This window comes from Helicoverpa armigera, chromosome 23 (assembly GCF_030705265.1).
Source record: "Helicoverpa armigera isolate CAAS_96S chromosome 23, ASM3070526v1, whole genome shotgun sequence".
NCBI lineage: Eukaryota > Metazoa > Arthropoda > Insecta > Lepidoptera > Noctuidae > Helicoverpa > Helicoverpa armigera.
This window is the reverse complement of record NC_087142.1, coordinates 7357289-7384832: the sequence shown is the minus strand read 5'-3', so window position 1 is coordinate 7384832 and position 27544 is coordinate 7357289. Positions and strand designations below refer to the sequence as shown.

The following is a 27544-nucleotide window of genomic DNA, read 5'->3' as shown; positions in this document are numbered from 1 at the left end:
GTTAACATAGTACGAAGTAATTATTGTAATGAGCAATAACTTTATTCTAAATACAAATGTTTTTCATTTTCAAAGGATTCTTAGGCCTATTAAGGCCATTCAAAAATTGCCATCGCGGACGGTATTTCACGTCCACACGGCGGGGTATTGGTAAAGTTTTCAACTAGCAATAATCGCACCTCGGATTAACCTCATTGGTTACGATATTGCCTCTGCGCAAAGTTAACTTGAGAGAAGTTCGCGCCCGACCCAACCAAATCGTTGTAACGAAACCATAGCGCGATCTAACTCGATCCCAACGCCATCTAGTTACAAATTTGGAAACTTTGCAAAATGAGATATTTTGTTTAGACGACACGCGAAATTGCATCAAAAGAACACACATTTAAATATTTAAAAAGAGAAACGATGCAAATTTAGAATTCCGCGATTCCGATTGGTCGAGTTAGGTCAGCCGAATTTCTCCGAACGTCAAAATTCGAATTGTAACGCGATCACGCACAGAGGACCGTTACTGCACATTTCAAAAATAGAACACGCCGGCCATACTGAGTAGGTGGACAGTTGACAGTAGCGAATCATGATACGCTTATTAATCAGTCTATTTATTTTATATTGCATATAAAATATTCAGAAGGCGCAGTCGGGGCGCATACATTCCTCAATAAAATGACCATAAAAAACTAATGCAGCACTTGGTGGTTTTATTGCGGTTCTTGGTAATCGTATAAATAATTGTTAAATTTCTATTTTAGGTATTTGTGGAATTGTGCAATGGCATTATCTGTTTCGAGAACAATATAAGTGTTTATAGGTTACTGAAATTATCCACTTGTCCGATAAATATTATTTCTTCAAATCAATTTTAAAATTACTTCTTTTGAAAAGGCAATTTATATCACAAATGACGATCATTTACAGAACAAGAATAACATTATGCTCTAAAAATATTATTTGACTGATATTAATAGTGTACAGTGGCGCCATTACTAACTAGCGGATTTTTTTGACAACTACATTTAACCCTATTACTGCCGGGTGTCTCACTTTTGTTGCCACGAGTAGTACACGGGGGGATCAGTAACATGAATAGTTACTACATACTATTAATCCACAAAATATTTATTATTGCAATAATTACAGCAAAAAGGCTTATTACTAGAGATTAGTTTTTGTTTTTGACTTGACACTTATGTCGAAAAAAATTTTAATATTTTACTGTGATTTCATAAAACTAATGTGAACGGAGAAAATTTTCATGTATCAAGTTCATAATAATTGCTGAGAACCTCTTTTTTATTTTCATACTAACAAAAACCCAATAAAAAAACACCTAAAAGCCAATTTTTCCGACAAAACACGCCGTAAAGTGAAAATAAACCTAAATAAAACAATGAATGAGTTAGCAGCAGTTAGCATGTAACACGGGCGATATAGCGTCGTCATAAACATGCAGTAAGCGTGAACTACTCGGTGCATTCCCGACAATACTGAATGACAAACATATTAGAAACCACATCATATACCGCATATTATTTTAAATACTACACTATGTACATTTAGGCCAGTTCATTAAAATAAAACTTCTGAAATGTTTGGATGAGAGAAATTGTGAAAAAAATAAATAAAGTGCTACTTATTTAGTTCTATCCATAGAAGGACCTAGCCGTTTTCCCGCGTTGGAACTACTGCCGTGCTTGGATAAAATAAAGCCTAAGTTACTCGGGAAGAGTGTACCTTTCCAATAATGAAATAATTTTTCAAACCAGGTCAGTAGTTTCAAAGCCTTTAACAAACAAATCGATGTTTTCTCTTCATTATATCAGTATACATAGATGCATAAAATCCTATGAAAGAAATAATGCAATAAAACAACATTTTAAAACATTCATAACAAAAGATCAAGTTGAAAGCGTTTATCATCCCTACATCCCTTGTTTTAAGACGGATATCATATCACCAATATATCCTGACCTCCTCTTATATTCATCCACTCTCTTAATCCTTCGACTTGTAAAGGGAAAGGGTGGTCAATCGTAACTGGTGGTAGGTTGAAACAATCATTTGTCATGTCTGATGCGGCTGATATAATGTCAGTTTTCTGATGGACACAGATTTGTGAAATGTGTACCTACTATGAATATTTTGTAGTGTTTTGTTGGTTCATGTGAAAAATGCAATTATAATGTTGCTCATGCAATGAACATGATTTGTCGGCTAAGATTATAAACAACCTTTTTCTAATATCTCGTCTTTACAATAACTTAACCCTCTAATTTAAAGCAAAACCAAAACAAAAATTAACACAAAATAAGAATAATATAAAAAAATCAAAACCACTCTTCCCAAGAGAATCATACAACCCAATTTCCATACTCCTAATCTTCAAGATAGACAAATAAATTCGCAAATAAAAAATGATAATTTTATTCAACGAAGTAAAAAGAAAAAATGTATACAACCTTAGCTAAGTGACTAGAGAGAGGTGCGAAGTGGTTTCAAAAAAATCCCGAAGAGAAATGAATAATTTAAGCGTACAAGCACACTGCAGAGAAAAAAGTCGGCTGATAGTTGGCCCATCATCTCATCTCCGGAGCCTTTTCCCAACCATGTTGGGGTCGACTTCCAGTCTAACTGGATGCAGCTGAGAACCAGTGTTTAACAAGGAGCGACTGACCTCCTCAGACCAGTAACCCGGGCAATCCAAATACCCCTTGGTAAAACTGGTGCCAGACTTACTAGCTTCTAACTACTGCCAAGGATGTAAAATGACAGCCGAATGACAGCAGAAAGGCAGTGAAATCAATGAAAGTTTTCAGTCAGTCTAATACCAGACAAATACCTGATCGTTGTAACGTGCGTACTACCATTCGTCTTCATACTAATTTATGAGCCCAAACCAACTATCGGCCGACTAAAAAGTTGCAGTATACGGGTACTTTTAGGCCTTTCTTTGCGGTTGTATTTTTTAATGTTTATTTATGTTACTATATGGGGTTGATACGGGTTAATATTAATGATTGTGCTACTGAGGGGTAGTTGCAGATTTTTTTCGATAGGGAGACTATCGGAAGAACATTTGTTTGTATTAATTTTGACAGGGATTTGTAAGACTTTGCTCTTTGACTTTTTTGTGTAGTGATTTAGGGTTAACTTAATGATAGTGTTATAAAGGCAGTTTTATGTTGTAAATATTTATGTCTTAAAATGATGAAGTTTTAATGGTGTTATTACAAAAAAAGGTCTCAAAAAAAATCGTATACAAAAAAATGAGTACAAAATTTTGTGCCAAACAAAAAATTACTCTTTTTTTAAATTGTTCTTTCAATCAAAACTTGGTCCTTTCACACCCTACCCCACAATTTCCAAGGATGTTTATCACAAACAAATACTTTATTCATTACTCATTGTTTCAACCGACCTCAATAAAATATCTTCATTAGTTACCTACCTACATAGCAACAACCACGGTACCCATTGCCCAACCGTCGGATCGGCAGGAAACGGTAGTGACTTCAAATCCTGAGCTGAATATTTTATTTGATTGATGTCATAGCTGTCGTCATACATTACTATTAAATATGGCACGGAATAGTAAAACCCGTATAAGTAAGCTAAATATATCTTTGGGAGTTTAGTCGGAAAAACAATTGAGATTCGCTCGACGTAAATTTTGAATGAAAAGCAGCGGGTTTTTCCAGGCTGTGGGTTATGGTCTGTCCATGGTGGGTCCTGTTGGGATTATTAATATTGTCCTAGGTAATGCGGGTGTTGGTACTTTTCAGCAGGCTTTTATCATGCCAAATGACAACAATCATACTTCTAACTTATTAAACGCCTTCCTCTCTTCTGACTATTTTGCTGTGCCCATCAGGGTCCATAATTGTGACTACCTCTATTATTTTATATTTTCCACCAAATGTACATTATGGAATGCAATAAATGATATGATATGATATGAACTTAGAAGTGAAGAAAATATTTTCATTTCTTTGAATACTATTTTTTTATTATGTTTATTTTTATTCTTTACGACATATTGCAGAGAAAAAACTACAAAACTTCCACTCACAAATCAACGATTTCAAAAACGTAAAAAAGGAAACAAAAATATCGTCAGTACAAGAAAACATCTGTAGAACACGAAATCAAACATTCGTAAAGCGTCACAACCCCTTAATAGAAGGAAAAAGTTACGGCACTTAAGGGCCCCCGCTTTAAAACGCCCCCACAGATAATAAAAACGCTTGTCTATGTCTTACACAATAAGGGAGTCTGTAAACCAACCAACCAGTATTGGAAGAGCTACAAATTCGGAGCAAATCCAACTATTTTTGCTGTATGGATACAATTTTTTTTACTTTAAAATAAGAGGTATAGACTCTAATGTGGGCTAACAATATGTCATTTGAATAATATAAAATCTATTTTTATACCTAAGTATAACGTACTTAAGGCTTCATCTACCAAGTGAAATGAAATAGCTTAAGTACACAATAAAAAAATTTTAAAACAAACTGCAACTGTCTACATTTTTTAACTTGTGAAACAAGCACCATTTTTTAAACTATAGGTACCTACCTAGCTATTTAGCATCCCAATCATAGGTGCCACTCAAAAACACTTAAAAAGTGCATCCCAAGAAAACTACGAACACCACGAACAGGCCATATTACCCATTACTGACACACACCATAGGCCCAGCCAGTCTAACACATAACACCCTTAAAAATGCATTTCTGTCAGCCATACTCGTTCAATGTCAGAGGTCCAGCTAAACTGGTGAGCTTGCTGAGACAATACGGTGAGGCAAATGGCTCGGAACGGGACTCCAGTTTAAAATTGTCATTACATGGGTTACGGCGTTTTTATACTGAGCTAGCGAGGTGCTTAGATGAACATATTTTTTTTCTAAGGTATTCGTAAGGGTTTTATGTATAGGGTGGTTTGAAAGGTTTAGAATTTTTTTTTTTTTGGTATGACAGTGTGATTGTAAAAATTTATGTTTTTTTTAAGTGAGTTTATTTATAGTTATTCTTTAATAATTTTTTTACACTTTAGTATAGAAGCTGAAATTGAATAAAAAAGCCGGCCAAGTGCGCTTCGGACTCGCACGAAGGTTTCCGTACCAGAGTAAAAATGAGCAAAATAAATCACGTTTGTTGTATGGGGGCCCCCAAAATATTTATTTTTCAGTATTTGTTGTTATAGCGGCAACAGAAATACATCATCTGTGAAAATTTCAACTCTTTAACTATCACGGTTCATGAGACAGCCTGGTGACAGACGGACGGACGGACGGACAGAGGAGCGAAAACAATAGGGTCCCGTTTTAGCCTTTGAGTACGGAACCCTAAAAATGATTGTAAAAACCTAAAATATGCTCAGTAAATCCCAAGTACCTACTTAGTAAAAAGATACATACTTCTTCTGCCTTAAATAATTACGTGCTAAGCTAAGTAAACTACACCAATAGAAAAATTCCTGGCTGTTTACGAAAAAAACCATCATGCTGTACAAAAACATAAGTCTATCAACCAAACAGATTGGCGTGCTAATAAAAATAATAAAGCAAGCAATCCTTTTTTCTTTATGTCGCTAAGGGCGGGTACACACTGTCCCGGGAGCCTCGCTTCCCACCTGGCTGCACTCGGCTTTATTTATTGCGATCATTCAAAACGCCTCAATGGTCCCCGAATTGACAATTTTAAATTGTTTTTATTTTGTTTAAAAGGGGGATGATGCAGAAAATAGGATAATATTTTAACGTGTGATAAATCGTTGTACTTTTGTGTTTTATTTGAAACTAGGTATACCTACTTAAAAAGAAAGTTAAAAAATGTTTTTTTTTTACATTTAAATAATTTGTCTATTAAAACTGATACTTCACCAGTGACTATACCTGGTTTTGTTTTTGAATATAGGTAGTAATTTTTATAAAAACTATAAAAAACTTCTGTAAAAAAATCACAAGAGTATAAAAATAAACGTAGGTATCTGCAATACGCGTCTCCATTAAACTTAATCAAAATTCGTTTACCCACTAAACCTCACTCAATAAATAAGACCATCCAAAAAAATCTTTTAAATCCACCTAATAAACATTAAAAACATATTTTCAATGACTTGTCAAAAGGAAATTTAAACTAATGGTATTTCACCCTCTGGTAAAAAATGGCGAATAAATGCCTGATAAAAATGGACTTATTAACTCCCTAATACCCCCGGTTTGGTCTTTTAGGCCCCCTTCAAGAAGTTTAAAGCACCATTTAAAGTTACTACTTTTGTGTTTTTTATTTTGCGTGGGCAGCGAAAGGGTTGGTTTATGCTCGAATAAGTATCTGCGTAGTTGTCAGTTTAAAGTGCCAAAAATCTTAGCTTAGATGCTATATGGGTACCTATCTAAGAATGAAACTTATTTTGATTAATTAAATAAGTATGTACATTATACTAATACATATTATATAGCTGGATAGCCTGGAGATTTTTTTTTGTTTAAACGTGCTTATTTATCTCAGAAACTACTGAGATGATTGATATGTTTTTTTCAGAGCTCACCTACACTGAAAGACTACTTCAAATCGGTAATCGTCTATCGAAGCTTGTTTATAGGAAACGAATACTTTTACCCGGGTTCGCAGAATAGTTACCTATCAAATCGTTGGAACAAATAAAAATATTGCTTCTTTCAGTCCAAGTTGTCACTTTAAAATTGACTTCAATTCGTCTAAATTGAAGCTGAAAATGTTCGATCAGTATAATTCGGAAACAGGTACACTAGAGGTACGGTGCCCTTATTAACATATAAATTGTTTGGCAAAGTGAGACAGTTTCATTTCTGTTGACGACTGACTGTAAAATCTTAGAAGGTAGGACAAAATCGTACTTTATAAGCTGAATTCAACCTGGAAACTTTTCGATTACACTACGAATTAGCAGGTATTTATATTCATTAGGCTAAAATTTGAAGCCGATCTACCATATTTCTTAACATAGCATTTAAGGAACTAAGAATACAGAATACATTATTCTAGTTTCAGAAAGTTTTCCATCGTCGGTCTTCGAAAAATCACGTAACTTTCGTATATAGAAAATAAGAAAACACAAACACATAAGTAGGGAAACTGTTGGGAAGTCGATTTAAGTTAAAAAGTTGCTTTTTAACTACCATTTTAACTAACTTTTTAACGCGATTTTTCGAAGACCGATGATGAAAAGCTTTCTGAAAGTCGGATAATGTAAAGGAGTACCTATATCAATGCTTGTTGCTATCTATGAGCTAAGTCAAGACTCCGTAGGTATTTCTTCTGACTGTGCTACGGTTGTAGGAAGTTAAAACAATAGACACTCAACTATTACACCTTTTAAGCAAACCACAAAAGTTCAAGATTCCAGATAAGAGGCAGCTTCAATATTTTTACTGGCGCCATATCAACAAGATCATAAGCTTTCAAACAAGTGTGATGTTAAAATTCACAGAGCGCGCGGCAGCCCTCGCTCGCTTTGAAGTTTCGCCGCCTTACGTAATCCGTCTAGCGACAACTGGATTAGGGTTGACACCGCGGAGAATACAATGACTAGCGGAGGTGCTATAACGGAAAATCTGCTAAGAAAGTAGCGCGCCAAAATGCGGGGGGGAGGGCGGGGAACGTTACTGTCTTCGCCCTTATGCGCCTTCTTTTGGACCCGATTATTTTTGTAATCCCGAATATTCTTGACAGGTGCCTCAAAGAAACCGAAAGCATCGTTAGTTCACTGTTTACGGATTCTTTTGATCATGTCCACCGTACCTATTTGACCTAGAAGAAGGCGCCTGACCTACCTGCATTATGGAATCTCCGCTTATCTTTCCTTACTCCGTGGTTGTCACTATACGTTGATATATGTATATAGATATAGCGAAATATTGTAAAGTCACGTTGTTTGCGGTAGATTATCGAGTGTGTTTGAAGATTTAAGTTTAGGAAGCATTTTTGAAGTTTAAACTGTGCTTGTGTCTTTAATGTGTGGGAATTAAGGAACTTCGAGTTGTACAGGTTACTTGAACAAATTTTAATAGTGGACTGAAATAACATCATGACTAGGTATCATTATGATCTATGTTCCCATTCTTTTTCGATTTTAAAATTCAAATGTAGTCGTTAGTCGGATAGTCACAAGCTAGCAAATCTGACAACTAGTCTTACCAAGGGACATCATTTTGCTTAGGTAATTGGACTGAGGGTTTTACATAGGCAGTCGCTCCATCTAAAACATTGGTACTCAGCTGTACCCAATTAGACTAGAAGCCCGGCAAAAATGTGGTAGAACTTTTTCCTAAATCGACCTCTAACATCAAATAAATTGTAACGCCCAAACTCCAATATCTCATGTGCCACGAAAAACAAATAAGAAAGCATTATCAATAAGGCTCGACGCGGACAAATCGACATACAGTCTTATCTAACTATAAATCAACCCCAGTGAGTCTGTCTGAGCAACTAATATGAGCAATGTTGAAGGGTGTATTAGAATAACAAATTGCAAGCAAATGGGGGAACTATGAAGTTAAGCAATTTAGGTCTTTATAAAATAGTTTTGTTAAAGGACTTTTTTAATTTAGTTAGGTAGGTACGTATACCTACGTATGATTGAAACCGGATTCTGACTATCTGTAACGACTGCCAAAGGTGTTCAAATGACTGCTGGATCCTAGTAATTTAACATACTTTCCGAAACACGGAGGAACTCGTCATGATGACGTCAATATGGTCACCCATCCATTGGCTGACCGCGCCAAGCGTTGCTTTATTGAGGTTTATTTGTGTTTATAACTCAAAATATAGACTTAAACCTTAACAAATCACTAAATACATATATCAATAATAACAACTGAGTTAAAGTCCAATAGCCAACCAGTCCATGCCCAAATTCTAAAACAAAACTGCAACGTTCACCTGTATTTTCTAACCCTCAAAATAACCAACAATAAAAAGCATTACACGGTCAATTTGTACCCGGGCATTACATAAAATGTTTAACCCTCCAATACCTACGAATTGTAGTTTTAATTCCTTAAGTGTGGCTCTCATTAGCGACGGTAGGGTTGAGACTTAACGGCCCTTGAAATAAAATTCTTTGGCCTTCTAAGACTGTAAAAGAAATTAGCTTTATTCGGTTTGAAGCCATTATGTTTAAGCAAATTGCAAATTAGATTTAGGTACTGTTTTATTGTGAGCTTTAGGGAGTCTTGAAAGAGGTAGCTGTACCCTCAGATCAATCCTATTTCTTTGATCTGCGGCTGTACCTATAATATCTCTTTTGTAATATATTTTTAGAACTGCCATTTAAAAATGTTGTTGGTCTGTTCACAGATTGATATTAATTTTTCAGAACATTAAAAAGCATTTTTCTACTGGAGAGAGGGTTCTTTCTAAGGGAACAAAATACCTAATTATTTAATATTTTGTAAGCAGTATGAAAATAAAATTTAAATTGCACAATAGCAACATAAAAATTTACAAATTGTCGAAGTTGAAAATTATAATCGAATTACTTAAGTATAATAAATATAAAAAGTTACTTAACCAGTTCTCTTGTGCATAGTATCTGAAACAAGTTATTTAATTCATTAATATAATTATCACATGATTAACTAAAAGTATCTAACTAAAAATGTAAGTTTACAAAATGAACATTAATACCGCCACGCAGCGCCACCTGTGTAAGTATAGTGGAACTACTTGACGTTAGTGTGTGTAGTTGTTCAAGTCGACCACAGATGGCGCTACTTTGTACTGCGCAAAAGGCAACGTACCAAAAGGATACAATATGTGAACTACTATTTACGTTGAAAACAGAAAAGTTAAGTCTAAATTAAGTAAAGCAAAGGTTTTTTTTTTCACTGCAAATACCTCAATTGGTCATGTACCTATAAAATAAGATGTTTTCAATGCATAGTGGTTATGCACAATGAACTTAGAACGTTGTCGAGATTTCAGCCCGTAGGACGATAAGTTCCGTCGCCTATTTGTTATTATATTATTTTCTGATACATCCTATACTCTGAAATGTCTGTGAAGAAAAACAGTAAATTAAAAATTTACGTAATTTTCAGCAATCTATTCTAGTTTTATTTAAATGTCTAATATTCGCGTAAGTGTCAGAAATCAATCTGTTCTATTTACTTTTTAATTACTGGAGTTCTGCAGTACCTACCTATTGCATTGAACTCTAGAGTAAGTATGTACCTATTCATAAGTTTAATTCGACCCTTTATTTAGGTATTATTATGCGGTTTAACATTTAAATAATATCCCAAAGGCCACTAAAAAGCACTATTCGCTCTAAGCATTGATTTATATTCGACAATATTGCGACGCACTGACCCTACAAAATTCATACAATTAATTTTCGACTTAATTTCTTCACTCATAAAGTTTATATTGCCTTGTTTATTAGAAGTCTTAGATTGGGCAATACTGGAACTATTCGATCTACATGTTTAATGAATTTCAACTTAATTATACTAAGAATAAAGTATAATACCTATAATTCCTCAAACAAATGGAGATTAAATGTGAAGGCAGTTGAATTATTTCTAATAGCCATCTATGAACGGGAAAATACTGCTTTATTCCATGGAGTTTGTGAGACAATGCCAAAATACATACCTATGCATACTTATTTAAGTATAAAAAATGCATTATTTTCTTTGACCCTGGAATTTTTCGTGAAACCTAACTCCAAACTTGCTTTGGTAATCACTTACTTCAGGAACATTTCTATAAAATAGTACCTCTACATTTACCTTCAAGTGTTGGAGTTTTTTACTAACGACGAATACCTGTTTTCCTTCACCAGACATTTTCTTTATTTTGGCAAAAAATTGCAAATAATAGAGCAAGTATGTGAGCATAAATTTCAACCAACAGACCCTCAAACATAGGTACCTAATTAGGTACACAATTTCGCAAAGACGCATCCAATACCTATTAGTAAGTAATAGCTTCCCACGATTTCACATAATGCACTGCGACCTTCGCAGTCACACCGCGGCTCGAAATGATGGAGATTATTCGTAAATCCATTCGTACACACTAATATACCTCTATAATTACGAGATGAATCATCATTGTTTCTATGACTTGAAAGATGAGAAGGTTAGCGAGAGTAGGTAGGTAATTAGGTACAAAGGATATTTGCGAAAATGTATTGTGATTTCTAACAAGCCAACATTTTTGCCAATGCAATGTTTGGTTCTAGCTACCTATCTGTCCTTCTGTTTTTTTTGTTGTTTCACTCATACCTAGATACACCTTCCCTTTTTCTATCGTAGGTATTCTACAAAAAAAAAGTAATTTCCAACAAAAAATAAGACATTACACCCCTAAATCACTTCAGCGATCGTCAAACAAAATTAATTTCCGCACATCATTTTCCAATCACGCGACAAAACAAAAAACTCCCCCACATCAAACAAACATTAAGAAATAATAAAACGGAACACCTTAATCTTATTACATTATAATAAGACTGAATAACTTACAGATGTTTTCCTAATCGGATACCCTCGGATCCCCAATTTTTCATCATGGGAAATTACATTATCGAAAATTTGCATTGCCTAAAGCGCCATCTATGAGCGAGTAGCGTTATTAAGAACCACGGTACGTTTACCTTGACGACTTCATAATTACTGCTCATTCCAACCTTAGCGCACTAACTATAAGGTTCATTTTGAAATGGCAGGTGTGTTTTCAAATGAATAAGTAATTTTGTAAATACAGAGTCAAGATTAGGGTTCGATCCGGTTCAGGGCCCTTTGCAAAAACAGTATGAATAATAATGTGATTAGCATAATATCGGGAGCTCATCTAACAAGGTTGTTTACTTTGATAAGTTGCGAGATAATAGTTGACTTGCTTTGAACGAATATTGCAATCAGGTTTTTTTAAACGAAACCGGAGCTAACGTGTGGTCCTTTGCAAGTAACCAGTCAAAAAGCTGTCATTGACAGTTTCATTCAAATTATGTTCTAAACATAGTATGCCGTGGATTTGTAAGTAAATAAGTAAATCGAACAGAAAAGGTGTCACAGAGAACAAAATTACTTACTTCCAGCGTAGTAACTATTATATAATCTGTGCTTCCAGGGCCAAAAAAATATGCCTAACATTTTAGTTGGCGAAGCTACTCAAGCTACTTGGAAACTCGCAAAATCCTAATTTCGTATTGTTATATAGCTTACAAAGTAAAACTTATCAACTGCCAAAATTCCATGTTGTGACTCAGACAGTCAGGACTGATTTAGAATCCAGAATCTAAGGAATTCTACAAAACTTCGAGGTTTTAGAAAACGACATTTTTGCCGGCTTTGGAATTCGACATACGGAATGTCGGCCTCATCGTTGTAACTATAGAAGTCACACTCATCTAGAAAACTACATTTCATTTTCAATCAATAGGATTTGAAATGTAAGTCTTATAGTCCTTAATCAACTCAAAATGCATTTATATTCTTGATCTTACTTTGCAAAATCTCTGTCAGCAAACGGAATACTGACCAAAATTCCAGCACAACAAAAAATACCTCCTCAATACATATGCTATCCATTCAATAACTATCCATCTCCCCCCCCCCTCCCCTCCACCCTTCAGTATTACCATACAGATACACATACGGTAGATACAGATACCTACGGTACGAGTGGTCAGTGTAAATAAATAATTGTAATTCTTAATAAAACTGCCCTCAAACTCCGGTGGCAGTAAATTGCACGCGGTGGATGATACCAATAGTTTTGTTAGGATTGAGATGTTTTGATACTTTATTGAAAGGTTCTTATAAGGATACCATTCGGTTTGCTAATGGAAAGTCTGTTTTGAAATGAGACTTATAGAAGAACTGTAGAAAAAAAACTGTAAAAAAGAGAAAAAGGTTTTTTTAACTGGATTAGTTGAGGAAAATATCTGTATGATAAACTACACCCCTTCTTCTATTGCAGTGTCCCTTAAAATATGTAGGTATAACACTAGGTAAGAATAATACAATGTGCGTGAATATTATTTAGGTACCTTTTAAAATAAGCAAAATAAGTTAAAGGTATCTTTTGTATGTTTATGAGTAAGTACTTTGTGGCCCACATAACTTTGATCTAGATCTTGTACTTTGATCTATGTAACACAATTCAATTTTATGAATACCATAGTCTATGTCTACCTCTGCCAAAGTATCAAGATTTGTAGCCGCACTACAACAAGATAGAGCCGTCAGTGGGTCGCGTAATGACCGGACACTTTGCATAATTTGGTGATCGAGTGACCCCAACCCCCCAGTAATGTTTGTTTTGACCCCCGGCTGTCCAAGTGTTCGGTAATATCTGTAGGTAATGCCGGGATATTGAATTGTGTGTATTGGCTGGATACTTTATGAAAGTTCTTGCAAAATAAACATTGGTACGATTTCATTTTATGTCTTTGGTTGGCAAGTACTCAGAAATAAAGATGTATCGCTGCTATCTGATAAATGGGATAATTATAACCCATCATTTGTGACTTCAATTTATGACGTTCAATTGAATAAACACATGAAACCGTTTCAAGCAATAACACCCATTACAATTTACCCTTGCTTTAATTATTTCTGACTTTTGCATAAACTACAAAAATACGTGATGTACCTAATACTTTTTGATCAATACTCCTAACTATTACATACTTTCTTCCAGAATTTTTCGCTACTTTCAAGAATTTGAAAAAACTCACTATCCAAGTATTCTATGTCATCTACCCATAACATCTCAACAACCAGCTCAAACCGACAATGTCAAAGACCTCCCATTTTTGACACTACCAGAAAAACTACCTCCTTTGCGAGAGTACAAAAACGTCACCACATTTCTACCAGGTGGGTCCCCAACCATACAAGCTTTAACTCCTGTATGAGGAGTATATAAAAATTAATTAAATGCTAAAACGTTTGCTGAGTGGGTAAAAAGTGTGGCTCGAGGGGCCGGCACAGCGGGCGCCGTCAATCAATGTCCTCGATGTATTGAAATTGCACTTTTTATGCGCGTGCGACTGTTGGTGTGGACATGGTGATGGAAGAATAGCGGGTGTCGTTTTTGAGGTGTTTTGGTAGTTGTTGTTGAGTATTCTGCTGCAATTAGAGGTCTAGGAGAACTATTGACCATTTAAAAATGTGTTATTTAAGTATAGCGTATAAGACAAATATATTTACCTAGATTTCTCTGCAATTCTCAGTTAAAATCCTGCCTTCAAAATGTCCATAATTTCTTTATTTGCTACACCGTTTAACTACGATATAATGACCAAAAATCACATACAATAATTTGAAAACTTGTCATCTTTTCATAAATCGCCCCCGCTCCGCTTATGAACAAGTCCACACCCGCTCTTGTACGTATAATAAAGTATTATCAAACGGCCATCGACTCCGATGACATAAAAACCAATCCGACATATAATTGTCGATGGAATTCGCCAAATGAAGGTTTTTACCACAATTCTGACAGTTCGTGCACTTATAAACTTCATGAAACCAATTTTGGGAGTATGGAATTTACGGGAATGTGTAAATTTTTGGGTTTTCATGTCTTAATATTTCACTCTTTCGTACTCCGATATATTTCCCTAATAACTAGTAGTTAAAAAGTTGTTGCAAGAAGAAAGAATTGAGAAATTTCCCTTGCCCTACTGCTGTCAAAAAACTTGAGACATTTTATGATGATAAGAATTTTTGAAAATTGGTGTTTCAAACTAAAGCAAGCATACGAAAAGCATGCTCATTTCCTAGTTTGTAAGTACCTTTACGAAAAACGTTCTAGTTTCGTTACGTTTTTGCACCTTTCTTTATAGACCGATATCTACAATACCTTACCACAAAAAAAAAAACTAGACCCCCACCATAATAGTCGAAGAGCCCGCCAACAAACCATCAGCATAATCCAACAACTTTACAAAAGCCTGTAAGTGGTCTTCTACAATCGAACCTATTTCCATTGACATGATATTACCATTTAATAGTCCCGGATAGCCCGTGGCCACGCAAACGGCTATCGGAATTACCCAGGGACAGTTTATGAGACATTCAGTTGGGCTCTCCGACTATCTGATGCATTTTTAGATGACTCGATTTTGGGTTAAGACAATTCGTGGTTAGGGTCTCGTGACATGTTTAAGAGGAATCGTAAAGCGTAAGAAAGCTGCTGTTTCAAAAATTATTTGGTTGCTGTTTTAATTTTTACCTCTTCTTTTGAGAAAATTGTCGTTTTTATATAAATTAAAACTTTAGACTTCAGTCTTTTTCAGGTTTGCCAAATAACATTTCTCAGTACATTACATTTAGGTACAAATTACATTTGCAAATCAGTAATTTTGGATTGAAATCGCAAATTGCGATCGACAGACTGTGTGACTTTCGCATCTTTGTATTAGGAAGGATATTTTCTTACTTTTCGGTTGCACATATTGTATTCGCGGTAAATAAAACAATACCGTATTGCGTAATGTAATATATTTCAAAAGTGGTTTTCTCTAAAATCGCTTTGGGACACCGTATGCCTATAAAATCGCTTCCGCTTGTAACTTACACCAAACATAGAAAAGCAATTGACTAGGAATTTACTGTTATAAGGATTAGGAGGCATGCTGCCTGCTCTTAAGGGGCAAACAATATCGTTTGAAGGTTTTATTCAATTCCATAAGGGAACTAGATCGAATATACTGAAATATGTTTGTTTCAATCAGTTTTGTATCGTGCGTATGTTTGTACGCCATGTTTGTATGCCATATTCTATTTCGACATGCAAATCATTGTTGTGTTTAGCTATTTCTACCAACTTTGAGAGACTGAAACTTTATCTAATTTTCAGCCCTATTTAAAAGTACTTCTGTCGTAGTAATTTACGTAAATGTGACAGAGATGGTATGATGTTCGTTTGTTAAAATTGAGCAATTTTTCAGTATTCGGCCTTTAATAATTTGGAGAGGAACAATAAGTCAGTATAGTCCTATCTCTGATAAGTACATACCTATATCTTCTCCTAATAAGCAAGAATACTCTAGAAGGCTACAGCTGTGTCCATTTCTCCACAGACTCCCTAAACTTATCATTTTATCAAATTACCCTCAAAGATAGCCCAATAATCCACGACTACCCCCCATAAAACTATGGGCCACGATAAATCGCCATAACATGGTCCCGCTCGTAAAAGTGACCCCTTGGCCATTGGGGCCAAAGGATAACTATTCAATAATTTATACAATTGATAAATAATAAATAGGAAGGGGCAGCCATAGTTTTGTTTTATTTTTCTGTGGGTAGTTTGAAATTTTTATGGCTGGACATGTTTTTGGGAGAAAATGTAGACGAACTCTGGCAATATTTAGTTATACTTGGGATAAAAGAATGCTTCAATTATCGCATAAAAATACGATATTAAAATACAACAATATGCAACAAATCTTTGTTAGGATTATCAAAAAAACAAATATCCACAGGGTGGTTCACAGATAGTTTGGATGACGTAGTAAATACTACCACATAAAAACCATTCAAAATCTTATCCACAAAGTCTAAGAAAATCTATTAACAGCTTCCATTCAATAAATCTAACACGAGAACCATAAATCAATGCTTAACAAAAACTGCTCGAAAATGACATTAAAAATCTTTCGCCACTCAAAGTTACGACTATCTTACACCATAAGAGTCCACCAGCACACTGACAACTTTTAGTCGGCCGATAGTTTCTTTGGGCTCATAAATCAGTATAACGACGACACTATGAAGACGCATGGTAGAACGCACATTACAACGATCAGATATTTTGTCCGTATGATCCAATTGAAAATTTTGATTGGAATAAATATTTTCTTTAGAAAAAAAATTGCCAACCATCGGGTCCACTGAGTGCTGCTTCCGACTTTTGTAAGTTAATGCGCTCGATACATAATTAGGTATATTATAACTCGGCTGAAATAAAGAGTCATACATCACATCATTGGGATGTTACATCTTCATTCATTTTGCCTGAAAATAACGTTCACTATTTTGAAAGGAGCGCGTTTAGACTACGAGCAAGTCCCGATGAGATCCTTTATTAAATAAACACTTCTAAAATTGATCGTACGAGTTAGTTAACTTTCAAAACTCACTCTAGACACTGTCGTCCGACTGTTTGATCTGCAGTCTACGGGTACAGCAAGTCCATACCGTTCACGGCTCACCCATAAACAATTGTGAGCATCATAATTTTATATTTGATGACGCATTTATACAATAAGTGGCCATATAGACCCTTAATGCGTTATAAAACAAAGTATGTTTAAATCAACGACGCTTTGAACAAGGCGTTAAGTTTTCAACTAATGATCTCGACACTAGGGCTTATAGGGTTGTCAAGAAGACTCTTTATGTATTGGACCCAATACTAAATACTTTTTCTTTTGAAGAAGTTATGTTCGGTTAGCCCCCAAAAGTCGATAAACACATTCTTTCCAAAACTGATGAACATCATAGCTGTAGTTTTTATGGTCTAGGTAGGTTTAAAATTTCTGAATTCCAGAAGCGTAGCTTTTCGACTAGGGGACGAGATTCAGCCAAGCTTCCTTTTATGGACCAACCGCGGTATAGGTATATGCTAGTATATAGAGAGATCATCATCCCTTCAATCTAAACCCAACATGTGTTGTGAGATTCAGAAATACTTAAATAGTAATAAAACAGGAACTGATATAATTTTACAACCCTAACTCCTTCTTAATCAAATTCACTTCCATATTTATAGCACAATTTTCCCACGGCCAGCCCTACTCATCACTAACCGATGCAAAAATCATTCGAGACCAGCGACATCTCGATTCTATAATCGATCAATTAAATCGAATTTCTTACGATAAACCGACGAGAGGACAAACGCGAAATTTTTTCGCACGGAATCGCGCGAACAATCGCGCCCCAGTATAATAACGGATAATACGACCTTTTTTGCTATATCCGTTTTCTATATCAATGCACATTTTGCTAAACAACACGCTTGACACTGACTTTTCAAGGCATTCCTTTGCCTACACTCGAAAACCAACCTTATCTTCAAGCCCCGAAAATTCAAAATCAATTGTACTATATACGGGTACGAGTTCATTAATTTATGTGCTTTATGTCTGAAGGCATAAAGGTGATTGTTGCTCGCGTAATCAAAGTGGATGGAAATAGCTATCTCATATCGAGGAATCAGTTCCTCATAATGGACCGATTGCATTGTCAAGACGTAGGTATTGATGGAAAAATACCTTTTCGGAAAAAAGGCGCTTTCCTATTATTTTGTATGTCTTTGTGATCTGTTGTATTGAGCATTCACGAAGACCCCTTCGTCAAAATAAGTGAAGATGTTTATAGTTATTGAGAGATCGTATCGCCGCTTTTCCGGGTTAAATAGACCCTCCACGAAGGGCATTTAATGATAGTCATAAATGTTTAAAATACCTGTATCTCTTGGTAATGGATATAAAATAGAATGAAACCCTATATCATTGGGCTTTTTATTTTCTAATACATTCTAATACAGCGTTTATAACCAGGTTTGCTTAAGGTGGATTAGCGATTTCAGGCTCTAGACCTATTTTTTTCAAGACGTTTTCTTACACCTTTATTCATTTTACATAGAAAAGTTACTTTTGCCTGCCCCGGAATCGAACGCACACTCGCAGTTAAGAGGCTGCTGCTTTAACCTCTAGGCCACCACTACTTCCTATACCTTCTTAAACATAAAAAAAACATAAATAATATATAACTTACTATACCAAAATACTCATAACAAAGTACACTCAAGTGCAGAAATATCAAACTAATCCTTACCAAACTTAAATCTTGGAACAAAAGGCGAAAAATCCCCAGTGGGTGACTTCGGTAACCCCGAGAGCGTTTTACGAGCGTCTTAATGGCGGCTCTCTGCGTTTTAATAACGTTAAATGAGCGTCAACGAGCTTCTAGTTAACAACTTCCCACTTTCTTGACTTTTGGCTGCAGTTGCGGGGTTAAAAGTTCGCTGTTTTGGGAATATTCCTCTATAGGTGTGAATGTGTTCGTTGTCAAGTTATGACGAGTTTTATGTGGTTTCACAACAGTAGTTTATCAATCAAACTTATTTACTGTTGTTAATCTTTTTAGTAGTATATCATTGTTTTACCATGTCGTATTTATCAGTGAAAACCGTATTATTTAAATTAGCCTATAAATATATAAATAGAAATTCGATAAATAAATCTTATTGAACACTTTAATGTCATTTTTTAAGATTTCATAAAGAAAAATAGTTTTAATTTAATTACAAAGCCGATTTTCAGTGACAAAAACTACAGAATTCAGAACTGACCATTGACCTCAGAAGCAAGCTCAGACAGACCACATCTATCAGAAAGACGGACCGTTGACGTCACATTACACTTCAGTGCAAACAAAATGAGTCCAGAGAATAAAGGTCGTATTACACTTGACTAAGGGACAGCAGTAAAAGCAAATTGGATTTTTTGCAGCGCCCTCTATGGGTGGGATTTAATTATTGTTTTATTGCGTGTTCGAGGGGTTCTCTGTTAATGCTGATGGCGCTACCGATTTGTAAGTAGTCTTGTTTCAAATTAAGTTGGAGAACTTTGTTGATTACTGTAGTTGAAAGTTTAATTTACCTTATTAATATTGTCAATGTGAAAAATATAAGATTCTCAACGTAAGAAAATCTAGAAAAAAAAAGAATTGTGTGTGTGAAACTAAAGAATTAAAAAGCGCAAAAAACGGGAACCCCTTATCTGATTCAATCTTTATGAAAGGGTAACGCCTATTTTTTTACTTGATTTTTCCCTAAAATTGGAAAGTAACATATCTGGGCTTATTCCTACAATAATGCATCATACTCATTACGTCTATATCTCTGCCCATAACACATACATATGTATACATGCACGCATATGCACCACCTGTTCAATAGCATGAACTCTGACACAAATAGTATCAGTTTGAAGTTCCCATTGCGCTCGTGTTCACATGCTGACCTTACACCCACTGAGTTAAGGAGAAGAACTTATGATTTTACTAGTTTTAACTTGGTACGTAATGCCTTTTAAAAATATATATGTTTTTGATACTCATCTTAATGAGAATTCGCCCACATACTTAACCATTTTTTCTACATACTTCAAACATAACTATTATTGCATTTTGCTGATTTTTCCACTCAAAAGATTTTTTTAATATACATATTTGAGAAATAACTGTTTTCTGTATGTAAACAATGATCTATCCTTGTCAAATAAAGCAATTTTCTTTTAAAGGCAACTTTTAGTTATTTTCATACACGGATCAGCGTAGTAAGAACCTAGTACTTAAATTATTTTTATTACAATTCCAGCAAACTAAAAATTTTCTCATTTTATACCCCTTTAGTAGTTTTAAGTTTAACTAGCAATAATATTAGAAAATTAACGTCCTTCGTATAATGTTACCAATTAATATGCATATTTTATTAATAGATAGTAAATATGTAATAGTTTAATGAGGCCGTTCAGGTTATAGGGTAATAAATTGTGTTAATAATAAGGAAAGCTATAAACTTATGCGAATGCCTATTAGCTTTTAAAATCCACGCGTTGTAAAGAAAAATCTTAACTATAAACATGGTTCTGCACTATGAATATACTTCAAAAGACTATACTTCAAACTTAAAATACGGTTTTACAAGTGATAAATAAAGTACTTGGAAAACTATTACTGTACTTAACTACAATTGAGCAATAATGAAAAAGAAGATTATGGCCTACATAGCAGCTTAGAAACGAATTTATCAATATGTTGAAGAAACTTGCATACAGTTTTCGTCATAGAAATACACACCTGTAAAGTCAACCGGTGTAAATTGACAAAACTAAAATGGTAATAGTTATTGGAAATATTAACAGAGATGACCTATCGAAAATTCAAATGAAAATCAAATCACATTTAATTTAACAGTAAAACTTAAAGTTTAAAGACTTTAAAGTAGAACCTTCTCCTTAACAGTATCCCATGAATCATGGTGCGCTCCGGAGCCTCTATGAATAAATGTCGTAACCCTTAGCTCGCTGCCATTACTACAATTCACCCGCCTGATATTATCTAAATACGGAATAACTATATTATTATGAAGGATTTGTTTATAATATTTTGTGTTAAACTTTTATTAATTTTGAGATTTTTGACAGATAAATGAAGTAAGTAGACAAGTACACCATAATCGGCTGATTATAATCGGCTGATTAAGTTTTAACGATTCGTTAAATCTTTTGTCATTATTGTTACTTGCACTGCTAACTTAACTGAATTGACATATTTAACTACAAAAAAAAAACTGTTTTAAAGGTTTATGTAGGTCCAATCCCCAAAAAAAAAAGATAAATTAAAAAAAATATACACATTATGACTAGGCAAAGAGAGATTAATCTACACTAACAAACTCAGAAACTTTAGCCCACAGCAATAAGTATAGTTTTATTCTGAACCATTATTTTTAACGGCAACATACAGCCAAGTAGTCGTAATTAACATTGATGTAGGTATCAGTAATGAGCACGAATAAATTACAACTATTTGCTCCTAGGGCTCGTTGTTTGTCACTAAAAATTATACAGTCATGTATACCTATGCCATTTACTCAAAGTTATAAATTAGTAATTATAGAAGTTAAAAATTATATGAAAGAAAATAAATTATAGATGTAGTACAACTGTTTAATGCAAACGTTTTATTAATCATCAGGCGCTTTAATTAACGGTAATCTTCTTTTAATTTTTGCTAGTTGTCCATGCCATGTTATATCAATGATCTTGACAAAGGCACTTTTTAATATGACAATCATTTAAGTTAAAGTATTGGCACATTGCAGACTAAAAATTCGGCTGACAGTTGAAAAATTTCAAAAAAATCTCTTTTGCTAATTATCGAGTTAAAAACAATATCTTGATTTCAAAGTTTTCAGTCACAATTCTTGATCTTAGTAACGTGCGTGCCACCATTTTCATGAGCCTAAACAAACTATCGGCCGACTAAAAGTTTGCAATGTGCGGTAAGTTTTAGTTGAATAAAAAAACGATGTGCCCAAAAAATACATACCAAGCTTGATAGAAGCTAACCATTCACCAAAGAATTTTTCAAAGAAAATTTCCAAGCTCCATATAACTTAAACAGGCAACAATTTAAGGCAACTAGTTAAATGTAACGGAATAAGTTATCGCTATGCAAATTCGGCAGTTAACTTGGCACTGATTAAAACTGCACGTCATAACTGTAATGGAGCGGTATTTGACGGTCCGTTAAACTTTAGTTAGCTTTTCTTTTGAGTTATGGTGTAACCGGACGTTTTAGGGTATAATATTACTTTATTCCTGTGTTTTATGCCACGTATATTGGTTTTACAAATTTTTTTAAGTATTTGTGTTTATTGTGAGAGAAATAAAAAATCGAGTTATTAACATTTTTTTTTTAATAATGATGTAGGTGAGATAAGAGAATGATGTAAGTATTTTCGTAATCTGTAATCCCCATGTGAACGAGAAAATATTAACCCTACCAGGAAAAAATAAATATTCTGTAGATAAATATTTTAATGTTTTTTTTTTTACCAAACTTGATTAAATTCTACCATATTTGGAAACTTTAATATATTTGTAAAAATAATATAAACAATACTAAATGATAGGCTCATTTGAAACAGGGTGTAAAGCGAGGGGTGAAGATGAAGCATCGAGGAAATGAACAGGAAAACGAAATGTACAACAACTGATAATAAGCTTTTACATATTCAGATTAGAATAAATGTACTGTCTTATTTTGTTTATTTTTCAGATATTTTGGTAATGTCTTGTCGGAAAAAATATGTCAGCTACAGTTTAGTAAAAAGGATTTTTTAAATAATAAAGTTTAAAAAAATAAAACAAAAAAAATATGTTGTAATGTGAAGGTACGTGATATAAAAATACGATTTTCGGGTTCATAATAAAATTATCTTAACTTTTACAGATTTTTTTCTTATTTTTTACCAAAATTACTAACGCAAAAAAAATTAAGAACAATACCTACCTGAAATTATTATTCGTACCTAATTTTTCGGAACAAAAACTTTAATTTTAAAACAAAAGACTTCGTTACACACGTAGTTGACAAATGAGTGCAATAAAACAAGTCAGTATTGGCTGTGCCTCAGTTTATCTGCCGCTACGTGTAACATATTGTGGAGTGCTGCTATCGCTAGCGGGGGCTGCACGGTGTGAAAAATGTAGGAGATATTTTTATTTTTAAGTTAATATTTTAGTAAGTATTAAAATCGCAAAAAAATTTAACTGCCTGAAAATCTGTGCAATAGTTTTTGAGTTTATCGCCAACAGTCAGGCGGACACAATTATGTAGCGAAGGATGTTGTTTCATAATACTAAGTGACTTAAAAATCAAACATGTAAAAAAATTGTGTTTGTTATAGTCACACTACTTATCACTTGAGAATGGCTAAAGCATTTAAGCTGAAAATTGGATGAGAGGTAGCTTAGTTACGGGAGAAGGAGATAAGATACTTTTTGTCACCATCCGGCTACGGGAAGCAGGACGCAGCTAACTTTTAAAAATACTGGAAATACCCTATCTATCTTCATATGTTTATGCATTCAAACAAATACTAAAACAATCAAACTCCAAAAATCCAGAAACCATACAATTCTCAACTGAAAACTTCCCTACCCGATAAGACTAACCCCTCAATAAATAATTTGGCAGTATTAGCATATGTCGATTTATCTCGCGGGTTGGCTAGAATTATTATTTATAGCCAGGCCGACCCCTCGCACTATATACGTTCTACTAAATCCGAGACGGCGAGATTTCTCATAGAGTAGGTGAATTGGGTAGATGGGACATGATTGTTTTTTTTTGTGTGCGTGTGGTTATCAGTTTATCAGTGGTTTATATACGTGTTGGTATAAAGAAAATATGTTGAAAAAAAAAATTAACATAAACATAAGGTATTTCTGCCTACATGCCTACCATGCAAAACTTTGTGCTGAATAAATAAAAAACACTATAAAACCACTTATCTTTACAGTTGTTAGTATATGAAAGTTCACGAACCAAAGATAAATAAAATAACTGAAAATAGTAACAAATGAAATGAGCCTCAAGCCCCTTATGGGTAAATTTTCTCTCTTGATCTCTCTTTTAATTTCGTACATATTTGGCTAAAGTGAGAGAATTTTTTAAACTCCATAACTCGATCCTTACCTAAAAAGTTTAATGTTGGAAAAGTAGACGTCAAAGAGTGATCCCATCTGCAAATAACATGTATATATTCTACTCTATGTCCCGGTACTGTTAAGGATTTCCTGTAGCCCGTCTTAGCGCAGCCGGGGACTCGCTTTGATTATCCAAGTTTGATGTCTTGACTACAATTTCTAGTTTGTATTAGCATTTTCCAATTTGTGTATTTGAATAACAAACGGGAACATACTTATTTAAATTTTAAAGCAGTTTCTAGTACAGGTTTGGTATATGTTTTCGTTATATTTGCAACCATAGGTACCTACCTATATTTTACAAGTAGGTACCTATCTGTCTAGGTACAGGTATCCAGTTAAAAAAATCTTCAGGCATAATATCAGACCGAAAAAAGAAGGTCCAAAAATATAGCTTAAAACTTAACTACACCAAGCCTTATTAATAAAATTAATTTTCCCAACAAGCAACACTGAAGGTGTAAATAAAGGGGCCCATTCACGCCAAGACAAAGTGACTGCGATTACTGCTGACGTGCGACACGACAGCTACAACCAACCTATTAATAAGCCGTATCAACGATGAAGTTAATTAAAATCAAACATTTCGTTTATCAACCCTTGGAGGGGAAGTTTTATTTTGCATGATGAATGCCATTTAGTAAATGGTTGTCGTTGATTGTTGCATGTTCTGTTTAATCGTGTGAATATGATTTGAATGGAGTTATTAATCAAATTGGTAAGTATGCGTAGGGTTTAGCATGTCAAGTCTGCTTTAAGCAATCCTGTTTAGCTAAAGAGGTGAATTTTTAATACTTATATTTGTTTGGGTTAAGACGAAACTTCAAGAACACATATACAATTTCCAATATGATGAAATTTGAATAAAATTGTCGGTTACTCTTATCATGTCAATTCTTATTATTTACGATTGATGAAACATCACAAGCAACGATGACATTAATGACATGGACAGTTATTAAGGTGTTTTTTCTGGATTCTACATTATAATCACATATCCCTCATTGACCAACTTACAAACCTTACTAACAATAGAAACGAGACAACTTTTTATCAATAACCCGTCCAAAAAAAGCCCAAAAGAAAAAAAAACGCCAGTAGCATCTTTTAACACGTTCAAGGGTTAAAACCTCTTAACAAAGAAAAAATAAAGAATCGAACAAACAGAACGACTTCCATTTATTAGTGAGGGTAGGAGACACTTAATCAAAGTATCACAATATACAGACAGACGAGGCTATGAATATTTATAAGTAAATTAGGCGCGGTGACGACAAGTCGCACGATTGGAGGCGGTGCGATTTGTCTTAGCGTGTATAGGAAGCTTTAGATCTGGTTTTTGTGACGTATTGTTTGAGAACAATAGGATTTTTTCAAGATTAATTTGTGTGAAATTGGATTGTGGTCAAGATTTGAGTGAATGAACAGATTTTTTGATGTAAGCTCTTAAAATAAAAAGTTTCAACCAAAGTACACATTACACACTACTTTGTGAAAAGTTACATAAAACGTAACCAAATTTTTTTTTAATTTTGGTCGCTCATTCTCTCTTACAGGCTCACTTTCGTTCTCAAACAGTCGTAGAAGTCTCACGCTCAAAACAAAATCTACTAATTTAAAACATAAACCAAATCTACATAAAATTCAAAATTAATTAACCAGAAAAGTAAACAAGAGAATCCAATCAGTAAAGCTCCAAAACAAACAAAGCAATTCAAAAATCTAAATCAAACCAATCCATTTGAAAACCGCCACAAAAACAAATAGAAATATGAATTGTCCGAGTGTCCAAATCCCGGTTTAATATGACGTTGGTCATCTGATCCCGGATCACTCTGCTAATCCTTCTACTAATAGCCTAGGGTTGCCCTAACTCAGTTTAGAAAACGCTCAAAAAGCTACAGAAATTTCAACCTTACAGCTTCGGTACAAAGTTCAAATTTCAATATCAGAAATGTACGGACATTCTATCCAGTCGAACAAGATGTTGGCAAATAAAATTCAGTCTTGTTATCCTAGTAATAAAGTTTGAATTGCAGTGGAGGCAAAGTTGTTTAGCGAAACAATTTTTAGGGCGCGAAAGTCCTTTCGTTGAAATGTGAAAGCATTCCTGTGTAAGATTATGATATTAGGGAATGTGGTGTAAGCAGTGGTGTTGGAGACATTATATTTTATAGTTTTGGACGATTTATTAAAAAAATCCCCTTGGAAACCACCCCTAGTTGGGAGATACTTTATTGAGCTCAGTACTTTCAGCTAATGGTCTGAGTTATGAACTACATGTAGTGGTACACCACTCAAGATAGAAATGAAAAAATAATGCCGAAATATGATATAAATAGAAGAAAACCGACATATGTTTGTATATTAGGTGTCAAAAAACTTTAGTAAGAAAATCACCCGATTACTGGTCTCATACGAATACTGGAAAATCTTATAAGGGTTTACTCACAAACAAAAATGTGGAAGTCAAAGTATGACATGAATGTTCAGTAGACACCTTTTTGCGACTGACAAAAATAAAATACTTATGCATATTACTGAGTGTAAGACACACATCTCATTAACCGTATGCAGATACACAAATCATAAACCAATTACAAAATACCTAACCACAATTACAAGGGCCATTAATTCAACAACAGAAAACGCAAAAATACCTATTGCCTTAAACATATACAACCAGGATTCCTGTCCCCGCTTCCATTGAGCAAGAGAACCGACATCCTCTTATTAAGACCAAATAAATTACTTCTTCCACCTAATTGGACCCTTAAAGCATTTTTTTTTGTCCAAAGAATTTATGCAAAACACTCGGCGTGGACAAATTAAAAGTGCTGAAGAAAAAAAAGTATAAATTAATGCACCCAGCCAGCATCTGTTTTAATTATGTCAGGGGGGAAAGAATTGTGTAGATGTGATTGTTTTTGAAGGTTGGCTTTTGTTTTGATTAGATGGATTAGAAAACACTAAATAAAATAATAAATACATTCAAAATGAGGCTAAGCTTCTAGTCTAGCATATCCCAAGCACACCTAACTAACCGGTGTGTTAAGCTAGGTAAACTAGGATTAAACTAAACACCTCAAAGTAAGCTAAGCGTTGGCAATCCTTTCTATGGCAATTTCAGACGCATTACAAAGTAAGAAATTAAATGAAATAGAAATAATATTTTTCTCAAAAAACTTGAGAGAAAAAAATAAGGATGATCGAATAGTCAACAAACAGTTCCGTT

General features: G+C 34.3%; 1 protein-coding gene and 1 non-coding gene across 4 annotated transcripts in view; both read right to left on the bottom strand.

The window, feature by feature from the left end:
- Trh (trachealess) overlaps positions 1–27544 on the bottom strand; it is a 165061-nt gene that overhangs the window by 79384 nt on the left and 58133 nt on the right. For 2 of the 3 annotated variants that reach the window (XM_064040818.1, XM_064040821.1), the window contains exon 4: positions 9568–9588. The exons of the other annotated variant lie outside the window; for it this stretch is intronic. In XM_064040818.1, coding sequence (XP_063896888.1) covers positions 9568–9588 — 21 coding nt within the window. The remainder of the gene's footprint in view (positions 1–9567; positions 9589–27544) is intronic. 3 annotated transcript variants of the gene reach the window in all.
- LOC126054068 (U4 spliceosomal RNA) lies at positions 85–224 on the bottom strand. Its single transcript, XR_007510672.1, has one exon. It is a non-coding gene; the product is annotated as a U4 spliceosomal RNA (small nuclear RNA).